We start from the raw sequence: 20459 nt of genomic DNA, 5'->3' as shown, positions 1-20459 counted from the left end.
ACTTCAGGTATTCTCCACAGTGACAGTTTTCACATAATAATGTTGGTCTTTACTGTGTGCCGGGCACTGTGCTAAATGCTGGGGTAGGTAGAAGATAATCTGATCGGGCACAGCTACTGTCCCACGTGGGGCTCACAGTCTTGGGGGAGGGTGGTGAATAGGGAGTTATCCCCGTTTTACAGATGAGGAAAGTGGGGTACAGAGAAATGACTTACCCAAGGCAAGTGATGGAGCTGGAACTAGAACCTGGGTTTTTCTGTTTACAGTGTCTTGCTCTTCTGCTGTGGCTTAGTGGAGAGAGCACGGGTTTGGGAGTCAGAGGGCATGGGTTCTAATCCTGGCTCCGCCACTTATCAGCTGTGTGACTTTGGCAAGCCACTTAACTTCTCTGTGCCTCAGTAACCTCATCTGTAAAATGGGGATTAAGACTGTGAGCTGTACGTGGAACAACCTGATTACCTTGTATCTACCCCAGTGCTTAGAACAGTGCTTGGCATATAGTAAGCACTTGAATACCACAATTATTACTATTATGTTGCAGAACTAATCAGTTTCCCTCTTTGCTGGGGAAAGTCCTCAGATTTTAAAATCCATTTGGACAACCCAAGGTGGTATAAGCTCTTTAAGGATTTTAAAATCCATTTGGACAACCCAAGGTGGTATAAGCTCTTTAAGCGGAGGGACTCTGTCTTCTGTTCCTATCTTATGTTTCCAAGCAAATAGTATTTTTACTTTTAAATGAAGCAAGTTTAGCAAGTGATCCATTGCTGACATCCGTCCCCTCCTGTCCCCCACCTTCCTTGCCCACTCAGTTCTTCCTGTGGCTCCTTAAAACTTCCTTTTTCTTTTCCACTTCTATGACCCCCAGTTTTCCCCTCCTCCCCCGCTTCCCTGCCATCCTCTCACACTCAGGCTGCCCACCAGGCCAGCCCAGCAACCATAATCAGACTCTCCTGGTGTGACTGTTTAATTAAATAAACCACTGTGGTTGTGGGCATCAGGCCAACCTGGCTGGGGAGGGATGGGGCTGTGGGAGAAGAGTGGAATTAGAAGTACAGGAGCAGGGAGCTTGAGAAACTGAAGGGAAAGCAGTTTAGACTTGCAAGGCAGACAGTGTTTTGTGCATTTTCAACTACTCTGAGGGCTCCAGAGGTCAGGATAAGGGGGTGCTGAGGACTCCGGAGAAGGGTGGAGCAAACCTGGTCACCAGCTGTGGGGGTGGAGTGGCCATCAGATAGGACAAGACACCAGATCTGCTTCATTCAGGAGTAAAAGCCACCACCCTATTATTGAATCATCGAGTGTTTTGCACTGGTAAGCAGTCAAAAAAAAAATGATGATGATGATGATGATTTTTGTCAGTGAGTGAATCTGCTGAAAGAATCACGCTCCAGTTCAAGTCCATGTCTTCAGGCCCCAGCACAACAGACAATCCAGGAATAGAGGCATTTCTCCCTTAATTCTTTGATACCCATTACCTACTCCTGGTCATTTCTGTCTTTTCAAGCTATATATGGTAAGGACTATGCTAGAGTCCCTCATTGCCGACAAAAGTGGTTCCAAGAAGACTTTGAGGAGCAGCCTGGATGGACCAATTGTTCTCGCCATCGAGGAGTTCCACAAACAATCCTTCTTCTTTACTCACTTGCTCAACATAAGCGGTAAGCCTGTGCCACTCCCATTTCAAAAATGTGGGGTGGGCAGGTGGGAAGAACAAAAGCTCAGCCATCTGTGTCTCTGTCCCCAGAGGCATCCTAAAATGTGAGGAGCTCTTTTCTGTCATACCTATTCTCTCCCAGACTTGGTAGATGGTTCTGTGGCACAAGTCTTCAGGTGAAGGGGCTGATTGCACAGCTCTGCATCAGGGGTGAATCATGCTACTCCAGCAATTTCCGTTCCACCTCCACATTGATGAAGATGGCAGTAGATTACTTAATATCGGCTACTTATGCCTGTTTACTTGTTTTGTTTTGTTGTCTGTCTCCCCCCTTCTAGACTGTGAGCCCATTGTTGGGTAGGGATTGTCTCTATTTGTTTCCGAATTGTACTTTCCAAGTTATTAGTACAGTGCTGTGCACACGGTAAGCGCTCAATAAATATGATTGATTGAATGAATAATAATATCCGGTTCCAAACAAGGCTGACACACAGAGTCCCATTGAATAAACAGCTCCAGCTGGGTTCCTGCAACTTGTTATCTTTGATTTCAGGCCTTCTTAGGCTAGGCCTGACCAGCTTTCACAGAATGAGGTTAAAGAAGAGTAGGACCCTTAGAATGGGGCAGTTCTGCTGCAGGAATAAATAAATATAGAAAGGAGTGAGAAGTCGGGGTGCTTCCAACTGAGTGTCTTGGCCTTTGAGAGGACCATCGTATTTGAGAAGCGGCATGACCTAATGAGAAGTAGCATGGCCTAGTTGGTAGAGCATGGGCCTGGGAATCAGAAGGACCTGGGATCTCATCCTAGCTCTGCCATTTGTCTGCTGTGTGACCTTGGGCAAGTCATTTAACTTCTCTGGGCCTCAGCTGCCTCATCTGTAAAATGGGGATTAAGACTGTGAGCCCCATGTGGGACAGGGACCTTGTCCACCCCAATTTGCTTGTATTTGCCCCAGTGCTTAGTACAGTGTGTGGTATATCGTAAGTGCTTAACAAATACCACAATTATTATTACTATTGGTATTATTTTCAGATTTGCTGGAAGTGCATATAGAATATTTGTATTTTGAAGAAAAGTAGGGATAAGGAGAGACAGGTAGAAAATTGCTCTCTATAGTCACAGACATTTAGCCTAAGACTTTAAGCATTCTTCTTCAATACTTTCCCTCAACATGTAAATATTTTCTACATTTGCAGCTGCTCTGAGGACTAGGGAGGGCAACATAGGAGCCAGGACCCCAAGTGGGAACTATTTCCCAGGATGCCTCACTCAAGCACAAATTTTATTTTGTTAATATGTTTTGTTTTGTTCTCTGTCTCCCCCTTCTAGACTGTGAGCCCACTGTTGGGTAGGGACTGTCTCTATATGTTGCCAACTTGGACTTCCCAAGCGCTCAGTACAGTGCTCTGCACACAGTAAGCGCTCAATAAATACGATTGAATGAATGAATGGAACAATAGTTTTTTCTATAGGCTTGGCTGCAGCATTCCATCCAGCACATTATGTTTCTGCCCTCTCCCTTGTGTCCTTTCAGAAGCTCTGCAGCAGTGCTGTGACCTGTCCCAGCTCTGGTTCCGAGAATTCTTCCTAGAGTTGACCATGGGCCGCCGGATCCAGTTCCCCATAGAGATGTCCATGCCCTGGATTTTAACAGATCATATTTTGGAAACCAAAGAACCTTCCATGATGGAGTAAGAATCTAGGCCAACACTGAAGGGGGGAAGGTTGGGGAGAGGAGCAAGCACTGCCAATGAAGCCCATCTGAGCCAAGTATTCTCAGTTGGGAGAGTGGAGGAGAGGTTATTGAGCCTCTAAGGCAGAGCTCGGGCCAGGGGTTCTGGGAAGATGTCCAAAATAAAATGAAGAAATAACTGCTGGATTCTCTCCTTGGATTTTTTGTGTGACCTTAAGAAGGTCACTTAGCTCAGCATTGCATATCAACTAAAAAGTCTTGCCAGCTCTTGAAAGTTTGTCAAAATAGTCATCATGTTTCTGAGGACAATGAGGAGCATCAGTAGGTTAAGAAGACCGGTACTGTTTAGGGGTCAAATTTTTCATTTTACTTAAAACTGACATTTGCCTTTGATCCAGGTTCTCTTATCTCTGACCTACTTTTCCCCTGCTCTGGACCTGTAGGCTGTTGCTCATTCGTATGGTGACTTAATCTGCATCATAACATCATTAATGCTTGCTTCTTAGCACTGCTAGGAGGAGTGACCCACTCATTTTCTATTCACTGGGAAAATGATAACTTCTCCTTGGACCAAAACCAATGGAAACATGCCTCCATTTGTGTTTTGCTGCTATGCAAAAGCTATCATTTATCCTTTGTGTTTTTCCAAGAGTTTAAATCCTTCTGAGCTAAGAGGGAGATAGTTTTCTGAACTAATGGCCTTTTTTGTCTTCTTAAGGTACGTGCTGTACCCCTTGGATCTCTACAACGACAGTGCGTATTACGCTCTGACCAAGTTTAAAAAGCAGTTCCTGTATGATGAGATTGAAGCTGAGGTCAGTCCTGAGCTTTACCTGCCTGACAGTTGAAAGCTCTACTTCTAAGTAGAAAGGAAAAGATGGATTAAGGACTTTGAAAATGTGACTCCAGAGAGTTACTTCTTTGTTGCTTAGTCTCTAGACTGTAAGCCCATTGTCTACCAGTTCTGCTATAGTGTAGTCTCCCAAGCACCTAGTACAGTGTCCGGCAAACAGTAAGCACTCTATAAATACTGTTGATTGATTGACACTGGGGGAACCCCGGATTTAATTTTTGATTGCTTGCTTCAGTGTGCTATCAGGAAAAAAAAAGGAAAATCAATCCATCAGAGTATTTATCAAGTATTTGCTTTGTGCAGAGCTCTGTACTAAGTGCTTGGGTGAGAGTAAAGAGTTAGACGATGTGATTCGTGCCTACAAGGAGCTTACAGTCTGGTGGGGGAAAACAAACTCAAACCACAAATGTCTAATGCAGATCTCTAAGGGTTGGAAGCTTCAGGACTCATTCTCTTCCTGTTCGGCAGCTCAATCACTAAAGGAAAATCAGAGTTCCAAGGACGAATTTAGCTTTCCTGATCTGACTAGTCTTATGTCTTGCTAGAAAGAATGAAAGGGGAAACACCCAAGTATAACCTATTTCCTTCACAGTTATTTCCATTACCTACTTTTAGTTGTGCATAAAGAGCTTACTCCCTTTCTCTCAAAAAGGACTATCCCTATCATTCCCTGCTCCTACCGGAGAGTTTTTAGTTTGATCCCTTGTTTCTGATGGGAACCATTATTCCCAGTGGATGGAGCATTACAAGCTCACCAAGGTTGTGAGCTCTTGAAATGATTAGGTGATTCAGTGTGTATTTTGGAGTCCAAGTGTTTAAGAGAAAAACTTATCCAGAGGTGCAAGAAGACAGCAAAGAAAGGTAAAGTCAGGAGAAGGAATTGGATGAGCAAAGAGAGGGAAATGGAAAGGGTAGAATCAAATTTCATATATAATTAGTAAGGATATGAAAATAAATAATTGAAAGAAAAATATACTTAGCCACAGGTTAGGGGTTTTGGCTCATTCCAAATCATCAGGGTACAGTAGGGGAGCTGAAGGGCTTTGGTTATGTACCGGCTTTGCTAAAATTGTTCCTCCCTAATGTACGTACCACATCCTCTGTTTGAACTCTACTGCCTGCCTATCTGAGAAGCCAGGTGTGTTTAAGGCACGGGTCTGGTTTCCTGCATGTGAACTTGAGCCCTCACTGTTGGGTTCCCATTGAAAGATCACTGGTTTTCAAATGCAACAGTTCTTGCTTTTGTGAAACCAAGGCAGCTGCCAATAACATTTCCTGTTTGTTCTCCAATAGGTGAACCTGTGTTTTGATCAGTTTGTGTACAAGCTGGCAGATCAGATCTTTGCCTACTACAAAGCAATGGCTGGCAGGTATACGATCCCACTGGGTAGAGTTATTTCATTATTATTATTATTATTATTTGAATGCTCACTCTGTGCCAAACACTGAGAAGCAGTGTGGCCTAGTGGATAAAGCATGGACCTGGGAATCAGAAGGGCCTGAGTTCTAATCCCAGCTCCTCCAAATGTTTGCTCTGTGACTTCGGATAAGTCACTTCACTTTTCTGTGCCTCAGTTACCTCATCTGTAAATTGGGGATTAAGACTGTAAGCCCCATGTGGGACATAGACTATGTCCAGTCTGATAAACTTGTATCTATTCCAGCACTCAATACACTGCCTGGCACATAGTAAGCGCTTAATAAATAACATAACAAAAAAGGCACCGTATTAAGCACTGCGATAGATGCAGGATCATTAGGTCGAACACGGTCCCTGTCCCACATGGGACTCACAGTCTAAGAGGGAGGGAGAATATGCATTTTCTCCCCATTTTACAGAAAAGTTGTGACTTGCCCAAGATTCACAGCAGGGAAGTGGCAGAGCTGTGATGAGAAGCAGCATGGCTCAGTGGAAAGAGCGCGGGCTTTGGAGTCAGAGGTCATGGGTTCAAATCCCAGCTCCGCCACTTGTCAGCTGTGTGACTTTGGGCAAGTCACTTAACTTCTCTGGGCCTCAGTGACCTCATCTGTAAAATGGGGATTAAGACTGTGAGCCCCCCGTGGGACAACCTGATCACCTTGTAACCTCCCCAGCACTTAGGACAGTGCTTGGCACATAGTAAGCGCTTAATAAATGCCATTAAAAAAAAATCCAGGTCCTCTGATTCCCAGGTCCCTGCACTTTAATGCTGCTTCTAAGGTTACAACCAATGTAACATCTAAAAACCCAACAGCAGGACGTTTCCCCATCATCATGTTTCCCATCTTTCTCCGTCTTTCAGGGACAGTTGAGCAATTAATAGACCCTCAGTCATAGCTAGATTGGGCTTAAAGGGTAAATTCAATGGTTCTCTCCTGTCAGGTAGGATATTTGGATTCAGTACATAACCTGTCTTTTAGATTGCCCCTATCCTGGAGTAAAGTATAGTAAAATGGAGAAGGACCATCCTCAGAATCCTAGCATCCTCCAGTTAGAAGAAACCCCATTTGTAATCTGGTCTAGATATTTATTGAGCACTTACTGTGTGCAGAGCACTATACTATGCTCTTGGGAGAGTACACTATAACAGAAATTGTGAGCCCCACGTGGGACATGGACTGTGTCCAACCTGATTAAGTTGTATCTACCCTAGCACTTAGTACAGTTCCCGGCACATAGTAAGTGCTTAAAAAAAAAACAAAGTTGGTAGACATGTTACCTGCACACAACAAGCTGTCAGTCTAGGTGGTCGTCTATTTTGTTTTTAATGGTATTTATTAAGTGCTTACTGTGTGCTGTACTAAATGCTGGAGTAGATACAAGATAATCAGATCAGACAAAGTCCATGTCTCACAAGGGGTTAAAAGTCTAAGGGTCAGGGAGATCAGGTACTGTGTTTTCAATTTACTGTTGAAGAAACAGAAGCACAGAGAGGTTAAGTGACTTGCTCAAGATCACAGGGCATGTCGGTAGCAGAGCTGGGTTTAGAATCCAGGTCTCCTGACTCCCACTTTGGTGCTCTTTCCACTCGGGCACAGTATTTTAAAACTTTAGGAATAGCAAGTCCATAGTCTTTCTTGAATCTTGGAGGAGAGAGGTAAGACAGATTCATTTCACCCCCAGTGCCTTATATAAAGAAATTAATCCAAATAGAATCTTATTTGGGAAATATTTTATCCAAGCTTTCATGGTGTTAAGGGGTAATTAGGAGTGGTGGAATTTACTGAGCGCATGTGTTTATCTTACAGTGTTCTTCTAGATAAACGTTTCCGAGCTGAGTGTAAAAATTATGGAGTGATTATTCCGTACCCGCCATCCAACCGCTACGAAACACTTCTGAAACAGAGACATGTCCAGGTATGATGAAAGAAAGCCACCTACTTAATTGCCCTCCACAGTGTCCTACTTGTGAAGAAAAGGGTGTAACTGGGGCAGAGGAATTCTGAGGGAGGCCAGAGGGGTGCCCAGAAGTTTGAAGGCAGCCCTATGTCTTACTCAACACTGGCATCTCCCAGGTCTGTAAAAGGCCCCAGTCTGAGATCACTGAGAGAGAATGTAAAGCATCCTCAGTATCTCTAATACAATCATGTCATAATATTGCATGTGCTTCCCAGCTTGCTTATATTCTAGCCTAATTCCAAATCAAATTCCAGATTTCTTTTTTTACCAATGTTCCCTCCCATAATTGGTTTTACACCCCAGCTGGGGGCTGGCTTGCAGTTAGATTTTGGTCCCCAAACGGAGCACAGTGGAGAAGGGAGAGGAGGGCAGGTGGAACACGGAAGTTTTGAACTTCTGGAAAGATGTGTTATCAGTAGTGCCACAGAACCAGATCATCATCATCAACATCAATCGTATTTATTGAGCGCTTACTGTGTGCAGAGCACTGTACTAAGCGCTTAACCAGATGATGCTGTTTCACAGTACCGCTGCCGCATTCAGTCCTGGAAGCTCAAGACTAGCCTGAGGGGGCTAATGTGAGTTAAGGGTTTCCAGGAAACCCTCGGCTTGCATAGAGAAGCAGCATGGCCTAGTGGATAGAGCATGGGCCTGGGAATCTGAAGGTCATGAGTTCTAATTCTTGACTCTACCACTTGTCTGTTGTGTGACCTTGGAAAAGTCTCTTCTCTGTGCCTCAGTTACATCATCTCTAAAATGGGGATTAAGACTATGAGCTCCATGTGGGACAGGGACTGTATCCAACCCAATTTGCTTGTATTCCCCCCTTCCCCTGGCCCAGCACTTAGAGCAGTGCTTGACACATAATAAGCGCTTAACAAATACCAGTTTTTTTTATTGTTATGCCTCATAGAGGGACCGTTGGCCCTAAACCACATTGTACTTTTGCCATCCTGCTGAAGAGAATCTTCCCCTGTCCATCCCAGAGTCAGGTGCAGTGAAATCTTCCCTGAGCTGAACCTGAGTGCCAGCTTGAATTTGTAAGATGAGTCAAGAACCTATAGGGAGAGAAACACCCTAAAAAAGCCCAAGATAAATTTAAGGTCTCTATTTAAACAGTTTACTCTCACTCGCCTAAAAGTTCCAGACGGCCTTAAACTGTCGACATTTCTCAGGGAAATTTTTGATCTGAGCTAGAGATGCTCCTGGAGATTATATGCCCCATATCTGGGTGTGCTATTCTGAGCCACACAAAAAGGACTCTCGTTCTTCCCCTCCGTGTCTGTTACAGTCCATTTCCAGGCTAGCCTTTTGGCCAACAGAAGGTAGAGAGTCATGAATGGCCAAGTCAGGCCTTTGGATGATAAGGTTTTCCAAAGGGGAAGAGAAATGAATTAACTCAGAATAACTCAAAAATATTCATTTTTGAGGAAGAGAAATAAAAGGCAAATGCAAATAATCATGCCTTTAGCAAACAATTTGTTTCTTGGCTCAGTGGAAAGAGCATGGGCTTTGGAATCAGAGGTCATGGGTTCAAATCCCTGCTCTGCCAACTGTCAGCTGTGTGACTTTGGGCAAGTCACTTAACTTCTCTGTGCCTCAGTTAACCTCATCTGTAAAATGGGGATTAAGACTGTGAGCCACCTGTGAGACAACCTGATCACCTTTGTAACCTCGCCAGGGCTTAGAACAGTGCTTTGCACACAGTAAGCACTTAACAAATACCATCGTCATTATTATTATAAGACTAAAGACAAATGGTATAACTATTTCCAGCTCCCCAGAAAATTTACCCATGAGATTCCAGGGAATGTTGTTCAGGATATACAGCCAGAATCAGGGCTAGTTCATTGTAAGAAGCCCCCAGTGATCAGTGGAAACACCCTTCCACCCCCAGCAGGGTAATAAAAGGACAACAATCATCTGATAGCTAATGCTGGGGTCCCCAAATTAGGCTCTGGGGTCAGTTTTCCCTATCTGGAAATCAGCCTCTATTTCTCTAGGATGTTATTTTCCTGGAAAATGTGACAAAAGGAATAATGGAAGAGTAGGTCATGGCCAAGAAATCTGTTGTATGTGGAAACCTTTATGGGTGTGTCAGGCTGAGTAGGAAGTGAGATGGCATCTGGTACATTGAGGCCGTCGGCTCTGAGAATGGAACTGGATCAGTGTCCGTAGTGCAATGGCTTCCTTTCCTATTGAAACGTCAATAACCTTTGTCTTTTCTTCAGCTCCTAGGGAGGTCAATTGACCTGAACAGGCTCATTACCCAACGCATTTCTGCTGCGATGTACAAATCCCTAGACCAGGCCATTAGTCGCTTTGAGAGTGAGGACCTGACCTCCATTGTGGTAAGATCAGTTCGGTTCAAGTGAGAGGCCAAGGACAGGGGGGACACTACAGTAGGTTCTCAGTTTCCCCAAGAGAAGCATTGAGCATCTGCACTTGCCTAGTTGATCATGGGCAGAGACGGGTGGGAAAAGCAGGCGGAGATGTGGGGGGCACGTGGGGTGTGTGGAAGTGCAACGGACAGATTTTTAGCCAGTGGTCTCAGGTTTGCTGTCAGAGATCTGACCAAAATGGGAGTAATGAGAACAGTTCTGGAAGCTGGAAATGAAAGTGGAAAAGGTGAAAGTGGAGGATTTTTTGTCCACAGAAAAGCATTGGGAATGATGGAGGAAACTTAGACCTGAGACTTTCGGACCAAGAAGCTGTGTGAGGGAATTAAAGTGCTCACATTTTGCACAGTGTTTCTCTCTCTCTCTCTCTCTCTCTCTCTCTCTCTCTCTCTCTCTCTCTCTCTCTCTCTCACACACACACACACACACACACACACACACACACGCACACATTGTCCCTCTCCTCAGCCAGTCAGGTGCCCATTGGGGCATATGCAGGGCAGAGTAAGTAGGCAGGCAGGGTTCAGGTCATTGTAAAATACATGCAAAGGTTTATTTGTATGCAAAACCTATTTATGGCCAAAGTAACTAAGTACAGTTCTGATGCTATGCTGTAGTGCTATAATTCGACTAGCACTTACCTTGGTAGCCAGTGATTTGTCAGGATTCCTGTTGGACCAGTCTGCCGCATGGAATGTCATTACTGAGCAGAGATTCTCTCTTTATTGTTGTATTGTAATTTTCTGTGCGCTTAGTACAGTGATCTGCACACAGTAAGTGCTCAAGTACAGTGCTCTGCACACAGTAAGCACTCAATAAATACAATTGAATGAATGAATGAATGGTTCTTCAGTTAGAAACTTTTACCACTGACAACATAGCACCGACAATCAAAACCAAAGTAGAACCCAAGTCTCCTGACCCCCAGAGCAGGGCTTTTTCCACTGGGCCGAAAGAAGGGCTTTTCCCAGAAATAAAATTCAGTGAGAGACATGTCTCTAGCTGCTCTGTCGCAGTGCACTTTCATCCCCACCCCAAATCATTACAGAAAAGTGCAGAACGAGTGTCAGGTTCCACAGGAAAATATTTGGACTGTGTTTGTGACCTATCTTAAGTTCCCCCTCCCTTCTCTGGAGGAAATATAGTCCCTGCTGTGGCATCAAATGATTGATTTTCGTCAACCAAAGGTAAGTTGACCCACCAAGACTCTCACTCTTTCTGTGAAATGCCAGAATACTGAGTCCCAGGAAATTCTCCTTTTGCCCGGTAAGGAAAAGTGTAGTTCATTTTAGCCTGCAAAGTCTTTCACATTGTCTATATTTCCAAGCAGACTGTGAGCCCCGTGTGGGATAGGGACTGTGTCCACCCTAATTATTTTGTCTTTACCTCAGTGTTTAGTGCTTGCCACAGAGTTAAGTGCTTCATCTGGGCCAGCTCAGCCAGAGTTTGGGCCCTAGTGGAGAAAGCATAGGCCCAGGAGTCAGTGGACCTGGGTTCTCATTCCAGGTCTGCCGCTTGCCTGCTGAGTGACCTTGGGTAAGTCACTTCACTTCCCTGTCCCTCAGTGTCTTCAACTGTAAAATGGGGATTCAATATCTGATCTCCCTCCCACTTAGACTGTGAGCACTGTATGGGATAGGGACTGTGTCCATCCTGATTGAACTGTGCCTTACCCCAGCTCTTAGAACAGTGCTTGACACATAATAGATGCTTAACAAATACCATAAAAAAACCCAAATACCATTAAAAGAAATCTGATGAATTTCAGGACCTCAGTCCTGTCCACTTCAGACCCACAATTCTCAACATCGCTGTAGCGCTCAGAATTAGAGTCTGTTTTTCAGGCTTAGTTGTATACCTTATTCCTCACTTTCAATGTGGTCTTTCTCTGGAGGTCGTTTTTCTCTCAGTCTGTGCTGCTTTCATCAAAGCTATTTCCCAGTGGATAATTCAGAATTATTCACACAGAAAATTTGAATAGTAAGGCTTGGCAAAAAATCTACTTTCGTTTAAATTATTCAGATTGCCTGTATAGACGGTTCTGAAATCACCAGATATTAAGTAACCAGTTCTCTATCTGGCATTGGCCAGAAAGATCCAAGATCATAGTATGGGGATTGCGACCCAGTTCTATCTAAGTGCTCAAGCATAGGCACGAGTAAGTAACCTGCAGCTCCTCCTTCCTTTGGGACAGGAATTGGAGTGGTTATTGGAGATAAACCGCCTCACTCACCGACTGCTGTGCAAACACATGACCCTGGACAGTTTTGACGCCATGTTCCGAGAGGCCAATCACAATGTCTCAGCACCTTACGGCCGCATCACCCTGCACGTCTTCTGGGAGCTGAACTTCGACTTTCTTCCCAACTACTGTTACAACGGTTCCACTAATCGGTAAGGAAATTTCACTGGAGAACAGATCTAAGTAGACAGGCATTTATAATACATGATTTAAAAATATTTTCATGTACGTACACAAATAGATCCCTGCACACATGTCCCCTTCACCCCCATGCACAGGTATGAATGCACACACTCGTTTTTCTGTATTTCAAAATCAATTACACTTCCAAAGTTCTGGAGAAATTCGTTCGGGTAGTGTAGGGTGGTAGGGTCGGCAGAGTGCAGGCTCCAGGGTTCCATTTCGTGTTTCTCTCACTAGCTTGCTGAGCGTCTTTGGGCAGGTTCCTTCCTTCAAGATGGTGAGCCTCCATTTCTTTCTCTGTGATATGAAAGGTTTTTACTTGCTCTTTGACAATAATGAGATAATTTTGGAAGTGCACCAAGAACCTTTAAAGGGTACGTGAATGTGTGCACATGTGCACACACACCCCTCCACCCCCACTCCCACACACTGTAAACACTAATTGTCACTGCTGCTGATCTAGTTTGCTTTTATCCCCCCTGCCAGTGGGGTGCTTTGCCATTCCAGAGACAAGATGGCAAAAATGCAAACTGCGCAGGCACTGTATTAACAAGCATGATTGTCCAACGGGGACAGTCTTTGTGGGAGCCTGGTGCAGGCAGGATTAAGGGCCCCACTTTTGCCTTTTCAGCCAAACACTCCCCCATATGTGCAATTCACTGTCAGTAGCATCTTGGAGCACAACAACCAGATCTTGCTATTTTGTCTTATTTCTGCTGCCTCTGACTCTAAATTAATTTGATTTACACTCCCAGGTGGCAGCCTCCCATATTTTTCAGCCAGACAGTCCCAGTGGGGTGCTACCTTATTCTTTTGTCAGAGTCCTTTACAAAGAGATACATCCTGTTAGCCCACTAAGTGAGAACTGGCCTGAGTGCTTAGTACAGTGCTGTGCACACAGTAAGCACTCAATAAATACGATTGAATGAATGAAAGAAGAAACTGAAAAGAGCCCACTTATTCATTCATTCATTCATTTGTATTTACTAAATGATATCTATTTCCTCTCCATCTTACTTCAGGGCTGAGTAGATTTCACTCCTTGCAAATTATAACTTTCTGGGCTGAGGATTTTAGCGGGTCATCCTCAGTCATCACAGGAGTCATCAATCAGTGGTATTTATTGTTCATGTACTGTGTCTGTACTAAGTTCTTGGGAGAGTACGGTACAACAAAGTTGGTAGACATGTTCCCTGCCATTCATTTATTGAATGTCGTATTTATTGAGCACTTATTTTGTGCAAAACACTGTACTAAGCACTTGGGAGAGTACAATACGACAACAACATTGTACTCTCCCAAGCCCTTTCCCTGCCCACAACAAGCTTACAGTCCAGAGGGAATCATCTGAGGTTTTGTCGGGTGCATGTCTCTGATTTTAGCTAACTCCGACCTCTTTCCTCTTTTCCTCTAGGTTTGTCCGAACAGCCATTCCCTTCACCCAGGAACCTCAGAGGGACAAGCCTGCTAACGTCCAGCCTTACTACCTCTACGGATCCAAGGTCAGTGGTCACCGTGGGCTAGGTGGGACTCGGCAGCAGAGCTGGGGAGAACCAGGACAGTAGGTCACGTAGATGAGCAGCGTGGCTCAGTGGAAAGAGCACGGGCTTTGGAGTCAGAGGTCATGGATTCAAATCCCGGCTCTGCCAGTTGTCAGCTGTGCGACCTTGGGCAAGACACTTAACTTCTATGGACCTCAGTTACCAGACAGCCTGATCACCTTGTAACCTCCACAGCGCTTAGAACAGTGCTTTGCACATAGTAAGCGCATAAATTCCATTATTATTATTATTAGCAGTGCTGCCTCATCTGGGAGCTGGGAAATGAGGGATTCTGGGGACCAGGCTTAGAAGAGGTTCATTGAAATCAAGACGGGAATCAAGAATCGGACACACACATGAGGTCACCTTTATTAAGGTGGAAATCACGGGCAGAGAATAGCAATGTGAGCCCCTCGAGGGACTGAGTCCCACTTATCTACTCTTTCCCTGTGCTTAGTACAGAGTTCTTCCTATTCTTCCTATTCCTACTACAGGACGTGCTGCACTCTGGCCACTGATGATCTCAGTAAGGGCTTTTCCAAGTACCTTTGTTCTGTTATCTTGGTGGCCCATCTCTGCTTTTTCATGGTGCTAGTGCTGATTCTGCACTTTTATGCCCATTGATAGCATGATATTTGTTGGTATTTGCTGAACACTTACTATGTACTAGAAAAGAAAAGTCTCAATTCTCCCATTCGGTTGAATGCATCACAAGTAAAGAATACAGGGAGCTGTCTGGTTTGCCCAGGGGATCTTTCGTTAGATTCGGTATTGGAGGATGGGTGAGAGGGGACCCTGATTAATTTGTATTTGAAGAAAGGTCTCAATGAACCAGTGAAGCCAATCACTACAAAGAGAAATAGGAAATTGTATCTCTTGGACACAATCCTGACAATGGCAAGGGTCTCCTGGGGATTGTTCCAGGAAAATGAATTGAATATGAGATGGATGGCAAAAACTAAGAATGTGATCTTTTGTCAGATTTGATTTTTATTTCTATGCTATTATCTTGCACAGTGAATTTTGAACAGTTGATAAGGGAACATTAATTAAGGGAAGGAGATTAGCAGAGCCCCAGAAAGCTTTAGGCATTTTTTCTGTGACTCCCTAACTCCTATTAAAATTCAATGGGAAATTATTTCACATTTGATTTCTTTTCTATGCTCAATTCATTCATTCATTCAGTCGTATTTATTGAGGGCTTACTGTGTGCAGAGCACTGTACTAAGCCCAATGTAATGTAACCCACTCTGTAATGTGAGAGAGGACTTTAACTCCTGTTTCACAGCTTCTTTGGGATCCAGATTCTGTTAAGAGTAGGACAAGGCAATAAGATATTTACAGCATTTCAACCTGTAGAGCCAAACTGTTTAGTCAATGAGGAGCCTTCAGGAAGGTAGCACAGTAACTCCTTATTATGTTCCTCCACTGACAGGTGTTGGGGAACTGATCAGGAAGAAATGGTTGCCACACTGAGTGAGGTGGATGAGAGGCAAACATGTGTTTCTTCTGTTGCGTAGAATAGTGGGAACTGTTAAACTTACCTCTTCCTTCTCACCTCACTTCCCAGAAGAAGGTTGCTTTTAGGGAGCTTCTGGTGGAAGCAGTACTCTTTGTCTTTGGAAAAATCTCATCACACTTTCTTGTCTCTCCCTGTCAAATGTCCTAAACCTGTGTGACTTCCTGTTCTAAAAGTTGCTTCACTGAGGAATCCTAATGAGACAGCATATGCACGCACACACCCTAATATCATCCTCTTTTCTCTCTTGTACCTGAAAAGAAAGCAGTTTCATTTTGTTGAGGTTGAATAAAAATCAGACTGTTAAATGTTAAAAAAAATTAACTGATCAGATAGGTTCTGTCCCCCAGTTTTCCTGCCTCTTGTGGACTTAGTGGAAAATTATTTCAGTCATGAATCTTTCGTTTTTCCATTTCAAACAGCATTCCGCTCACGCCCTTGTGGCAGCTGGAAAAACAGGCAATAGCAGCCATCCTGAACAAGAGGACTATTTGTGAACTTAGTTCCCCGATCTTTCAGTGACAACCAAAGTGAGGACACTGCCCGGTTTGATCTCTCTGGAATCATTTGGATCGTCTGTTCTCTTTTTTCTCTGTTCTCTCTTCTTCCTGCATTTCTGCCTGTTGGCCATTCTAGAGAAATCCAAATCAGATCCCAGGATTTGTAGATGGACTCGGGACTGGTTGACTTACCCTTTAGGAAGCTCTCCCACAAATCTCCTTTGGAGAATAATTTTGTTCCTGAAGTGAGCTTGCTATTCTAGTCAGCGTGGCTCAGCAGCAAGAGCACAGGCTTGGGAGTCAGAGGTCATGGGTTCTAATCCCGGCTCCGCCAAATGTCAGCTGTGTGACTTTGGGCAAGTCACTTCACTTCTCTGTGCCTCAGTACCCTCATCTGGAAAATGAGGATGAAGATTGTGAGCCCCCCATGGGACAGCCTGATCACCTTGTAACCGCCCCAGCACTTTGAACAGTGCTTTGCACATAGTAAGCGCTTAATAAATGCTATCATTATTAGTCTGCTGTGTGCATGGGAGTTGGCTCAGTTTCACTAGGAAGATTGAGTTTCCTCATGAAGAAACTTTCATCAGCTTTCTCCAGGATTCTGACAATAATCCCTAATTTGTGGGCAAAAAGCTTTAACTATATCCTTGTTTCACTCTCTTCACTCGCCTTTCTCTTTTACTTTTTTTTTCACATTCTCTTTTTCTCCCTCTATTTTTTTTAAAAGCCATTTTTCATTGTTAGTGCCCTGATTTCTCTGTTGTTTGAAACACCACCACACACTCTCTAGACGGACTCGAACTGAAGAGGCCATTTCTCTTACCTGGTACTTGAGAACTATTCAGTTACTTCTCAGACCCTCAGAGGCAGAGTGGACATAAAGCAGGATTAATGATGCCTTCCCTCCTCTTCCCAGCCAGTGTCCTCCTTGATGTCTCTCTCGCTGATGACCGAGTACGCCCATTGCCCCTCCAAAGGCTTACACTGTACATTTCTTCAGTCAGTATCATTCAGCATAGCAACCAATAGGAATCTGTAGTCAAGCATCATTCAAGGAGCCAGTCAGTGGTCTACTGAAAGCTTTCGGCTGAACGGGAGAGCATTTGTCCCCAAAGCCAAAAGAATAGATTGATATTCGTTAAAAGAGAAAAAAGAGCTGCTGAAAAATGAACCCCATGTTTGCCCTCATTTTATTGTGTTCTTAGTCTCCCCACTTTATTCCTCTCAGACCTGTATAGTGGATATCTAAATTTCTGGGATCCCCTTTTCCATTTCTGTGCTTCCATTACCAGCCCATTAGTCTTCAACTCCTACTTCTTCCCCATCAGAATATCCCTTCCTGTCCTGTTCCCCTTTCCTTAACATCATCATTATTACTATTATTATTTTATTTGTTAAGAACTTGTCAAGCACCGGGGTAGATACAAGTTAATCAGGACATAGTCCCTGTCCCACCTGGGGCTCACATCATTTTGTGAGTTTCAGCTCTCTGGTCCGTGTTACCATGAATCCTATTTTAGGAACCCGGACTAATTAGTAATATAGATGAGTCAACTTAGAACTGGATGTGGAACTGGATGTGTATTTAATCATCCACAATCACAAATTTGACTCTCTCCTCCCAGGTTCTGGCTCTGTGAAGGCCTCAGAAAAACTGTAATGGTGTCTCTCATGGCATATTTGGACATCTGGATGGGCAGAACCGAATCACTGACAATTACAGTGCTCTGTCCAACTAATTACTGGGACTCTGGGCCTCAACACCAATCAAGAAAGTATCAATGTCATGATCTGCATTTTTTTATGGTATTTGTTAAGCACTTATTATGTGTCAAGCACTGTTCTAAGTGCTGGGATTGATGTTAGTGTTTCAGGCCGGATACAGTCCCTGTCCCACTTGGGACTCACAGCTAAGTAGTATTATTGTATTTGTATCATTGATCTATATTTGTATAGATATTTGTATTGGTTTTGCAAGCAGTAATATTTATTATTAAATCTTTGTCATCATCATGATCAGTATTGTGCTTAACTGTATGCAGAATACTACATTAGGGGCATCAATCAATGAGTTGTATTTATTGAACATTTCCTGTGTGCAGAGCACTGACCTAAGTGTTTGGGAAAGTACCATACAACAGATTGGTTAAATGCAATCCCTGCCCATAGGAGTTATAAGTTAAAGGCATGATTCCTGTCTTCAAGGTGCGTACAGTATGATGAAGGTAGATGAATTGGTGACTTTTCCACTAGAAATCAAGATATGATTTTAATGATAGTGCCATGCTTCATTTATGTTTTTCTTTACCACATCAGAAAATGCCCTACCCCCTACCTTCCCATCTTTATACCTCCGGGTATGTAGGGGTGAACCTCCAGCTGAGTCAACAGGTTAGACTGAGTGCCCTCATGGGAAGCCTTTGTGTGTTGGCATGAATTGTGTTTCCACCTGCATGTGTTTGTTGTGGGTGTGGTTTGAAGGGCAACGGGTGGCCTGGTGATTTTGAAGGAGTTGCGCTGTTTCAAGATGATTTTGTAGCTTTCTCCTAAAATTCACTTCTCTTTAAATCATAGTCTCCAGAACTTGCTGAAACCACAGATCTGCATTCAGTACAAATTGTAAACTTCGTATTTTAAACCCATCTTTTTCAGAGACTCTCCAGCCTTTTGTGTGTGTATGTGTGTGTGTTTATAGTTGAGGGTCTTTGGTTTTGGGATAGTGCTTCATAGAGAATCATGGTGTTTCTTCTGAGTGCCCTGTTCTCCAGGGTAAGGATATTGGATGTGGTGAGAGGGGAATGTCTGAGGAGAAGGGCATTACCCAAATGCTTGGGGAATGACTGTGGAGAAGGGCACAACCCAAATGCTCAAGAAGAACAGTAATCTTGGTAGACTTGTGCAAGTGCGTTTTCTTATTTTTCCTTCCTCCAGTTTTTATTATGGGATTTGTTAAGCGCTTACTATGTATCAAGAACTATTCATTCATTCATTCACTCAATGGTATTTATCAAGTGCTTAATATGTGCAGAGCACTGTACTAAGCACTTAGAAGAGTACAACACCCTTCTAAGCCTGGGGTAGATTCAAGTTTATCATGGGGTTAATAATCTAAATTGGAGGGAGGAGGATTTAATCCCCATTTTATAGGTGAGGAAACTGAGGCCCAGAGAAGTTGAGTGACTTCCCCAAGGTCACACAGCAGGCAGTTGGCAGAGCCAGGAATAAGGACCCGAGTCCTCTGACTCCTAGGTCCAAGCTCTTTCCACTAGGTTTTGTGATTCGCAGTCACAGGGGGAGGAAGATCAGGTATTTAATTTCCATTTTACAGCTGAGGACAGTGGGGCACAGGTAAGTTAAATGACTTGCCCACTGTCACACAGCCGATCAGTAGTGAAGCCGGGAGTAGAACCCAGATCCCTTGACTCTCAGCCCTGTGCTCTTTCCGCCAGGTCGTGCTGCTTCTCTGCCATGTTGTAGGTTCCCTCTACCCTGCAGCGGTAGCACTGGTGGATTTCACCCTGTTCTTCCCAGGTGCCCTGACAAAGTCAGCTCCAAGTGTTGCCTTAGAGCCTTCTTGGAAGAACAGGGAAGAACAGGGAGAAAAACAGTCCTTACCCATCCTTCCCCTCAAATGATCTCTGCCCCAGGAAGCCTAGGATTCTCCTGTGGTGATAGCCATGACGCAGCTTCCTTCCTCAGCACTGGTGCAACAGCAGCCTTTAGAGTCATGGCTCATGCTGAAGTTGTGGTCCATCTTTTGGGCCAAGGTGGTGGCCACCCCAGTGGCCTTCCCTGAAGGGTCCAGGAGTTTACAATCTAGAGAGACTAATAATAAGAAGAATAGTAACAATAATAATAAAAGTGTGCCTAGTCTTACACTGGATGGGAGAGGCACAGATTTCCTGGCAGTGAAGCTGGAGCTGAGGAGAGGACTTCATCTTTTATTTCAGGCTGTCAGTATGCTGAATAGCTCCCCATTACCTTGACTGGGACTGGATCTATATCCAGAAATATTTTGTAAATCAGGAACAGGCTTTATCAGGAAACACCAGTCTTAGGGATTTGTGTGCGTGTGTGTGTGTGTGTGTGTGTATTAATACATATATATGTATATATATGTAATACATATATTAAACCATTTTCTTCTTTCTCTAAAATAAGCAGAGTACAGCCTGTGATTTCCATCATCTGATCTCTTTTGTTTTTCAATTCCTGCATTTTTGGGCCATGCTTTTGTTCTGTTCCGATATACTTAATTATGAAGACTAGGCAGGCCACCTAAATGACTGTCCTGAGGTTTCAGGGTATCACTTGCTAATGACACAAGCAGATATTTACATACATTTATCTTGAATGTAAGTAAATCTACAATGAGCAATTATTATACATTTACATGTCCTGGGGAAGCAGTGTGGCTCAGTGGAAAGAGCCCGGGCTTTGGAGTCAGAGGTCATCGGTTCAAATCCCGGCTCCGGCACTTGTCAGCTGG

The 20459-nt window shown here is 43.9% G+C and overlaps 1 protein-coding gene across 2 annotated transcripts in view; it reads left to right on the top strand.

The window, feature by feature from the left end:
* Nucleotides 1–20459, top strand: part of CYFIP2 (cytoplasmic FMR1 interacting protein 2) — a 95663-nt gene that overhangs the window by 45577 nt on the left and 29627 nt on the right. For both annotated transcript variants that reach the window (XM_038772329.1, XM_038772330.1), the window contains exons 16-23: nucleotides 1508–1661; nucleotides 3193–3349; nucleotides 4070–4166; nucleotides 5498–5574; nucleotides 7433–7541; nucleotides 9815–9934; nucleotides 12177–12376; nucleotides 13822–13909. In XM_038772329.1, the coding sequence (XP_038628257.1) occupies nucleotides 1508–1661; nucleotides 3193–3349; nucleotides 4070–4166; nucleotides 5498–5574; nucleotides 7433–7541; nucleotides 9815–9934; nucleotides 12177–12376; nucleotides 13822–13909 (1002 nt within the window). The remainder of the gene's footprint in view (nucleotides 1–1507; nucleotides 1662–3192; nucleotides 3350–4069; nucleotides 4167–5497; nucleotides 5575–7432; nucleotides 7542–9814; nucleotides 9935–12176; nucleotides 12377–13821; nucleotides 13910–20459) is intronic.

The sequence above is a fragment of the Tachyglossus aculeatus genome, chromosome X1 (assembly GCF_015852505.1).
Source record: "Tachyglossus aculeatus isolate mTacAcu1 chromosome X1, mTacAcu1.pri, whole genome shotgun sequence".
Lineage (NCBI taxonomy): Eukaryota > Metazoa > Chordata > Mammalia > Monotremata > Tachyglossidae > Tachyglossus > Tachyglossus aculeatus.
Note: the sequence above shows the minus strand (reverse complement) of the source record. Positions and strands in the feature narration are given on the sequence as shown.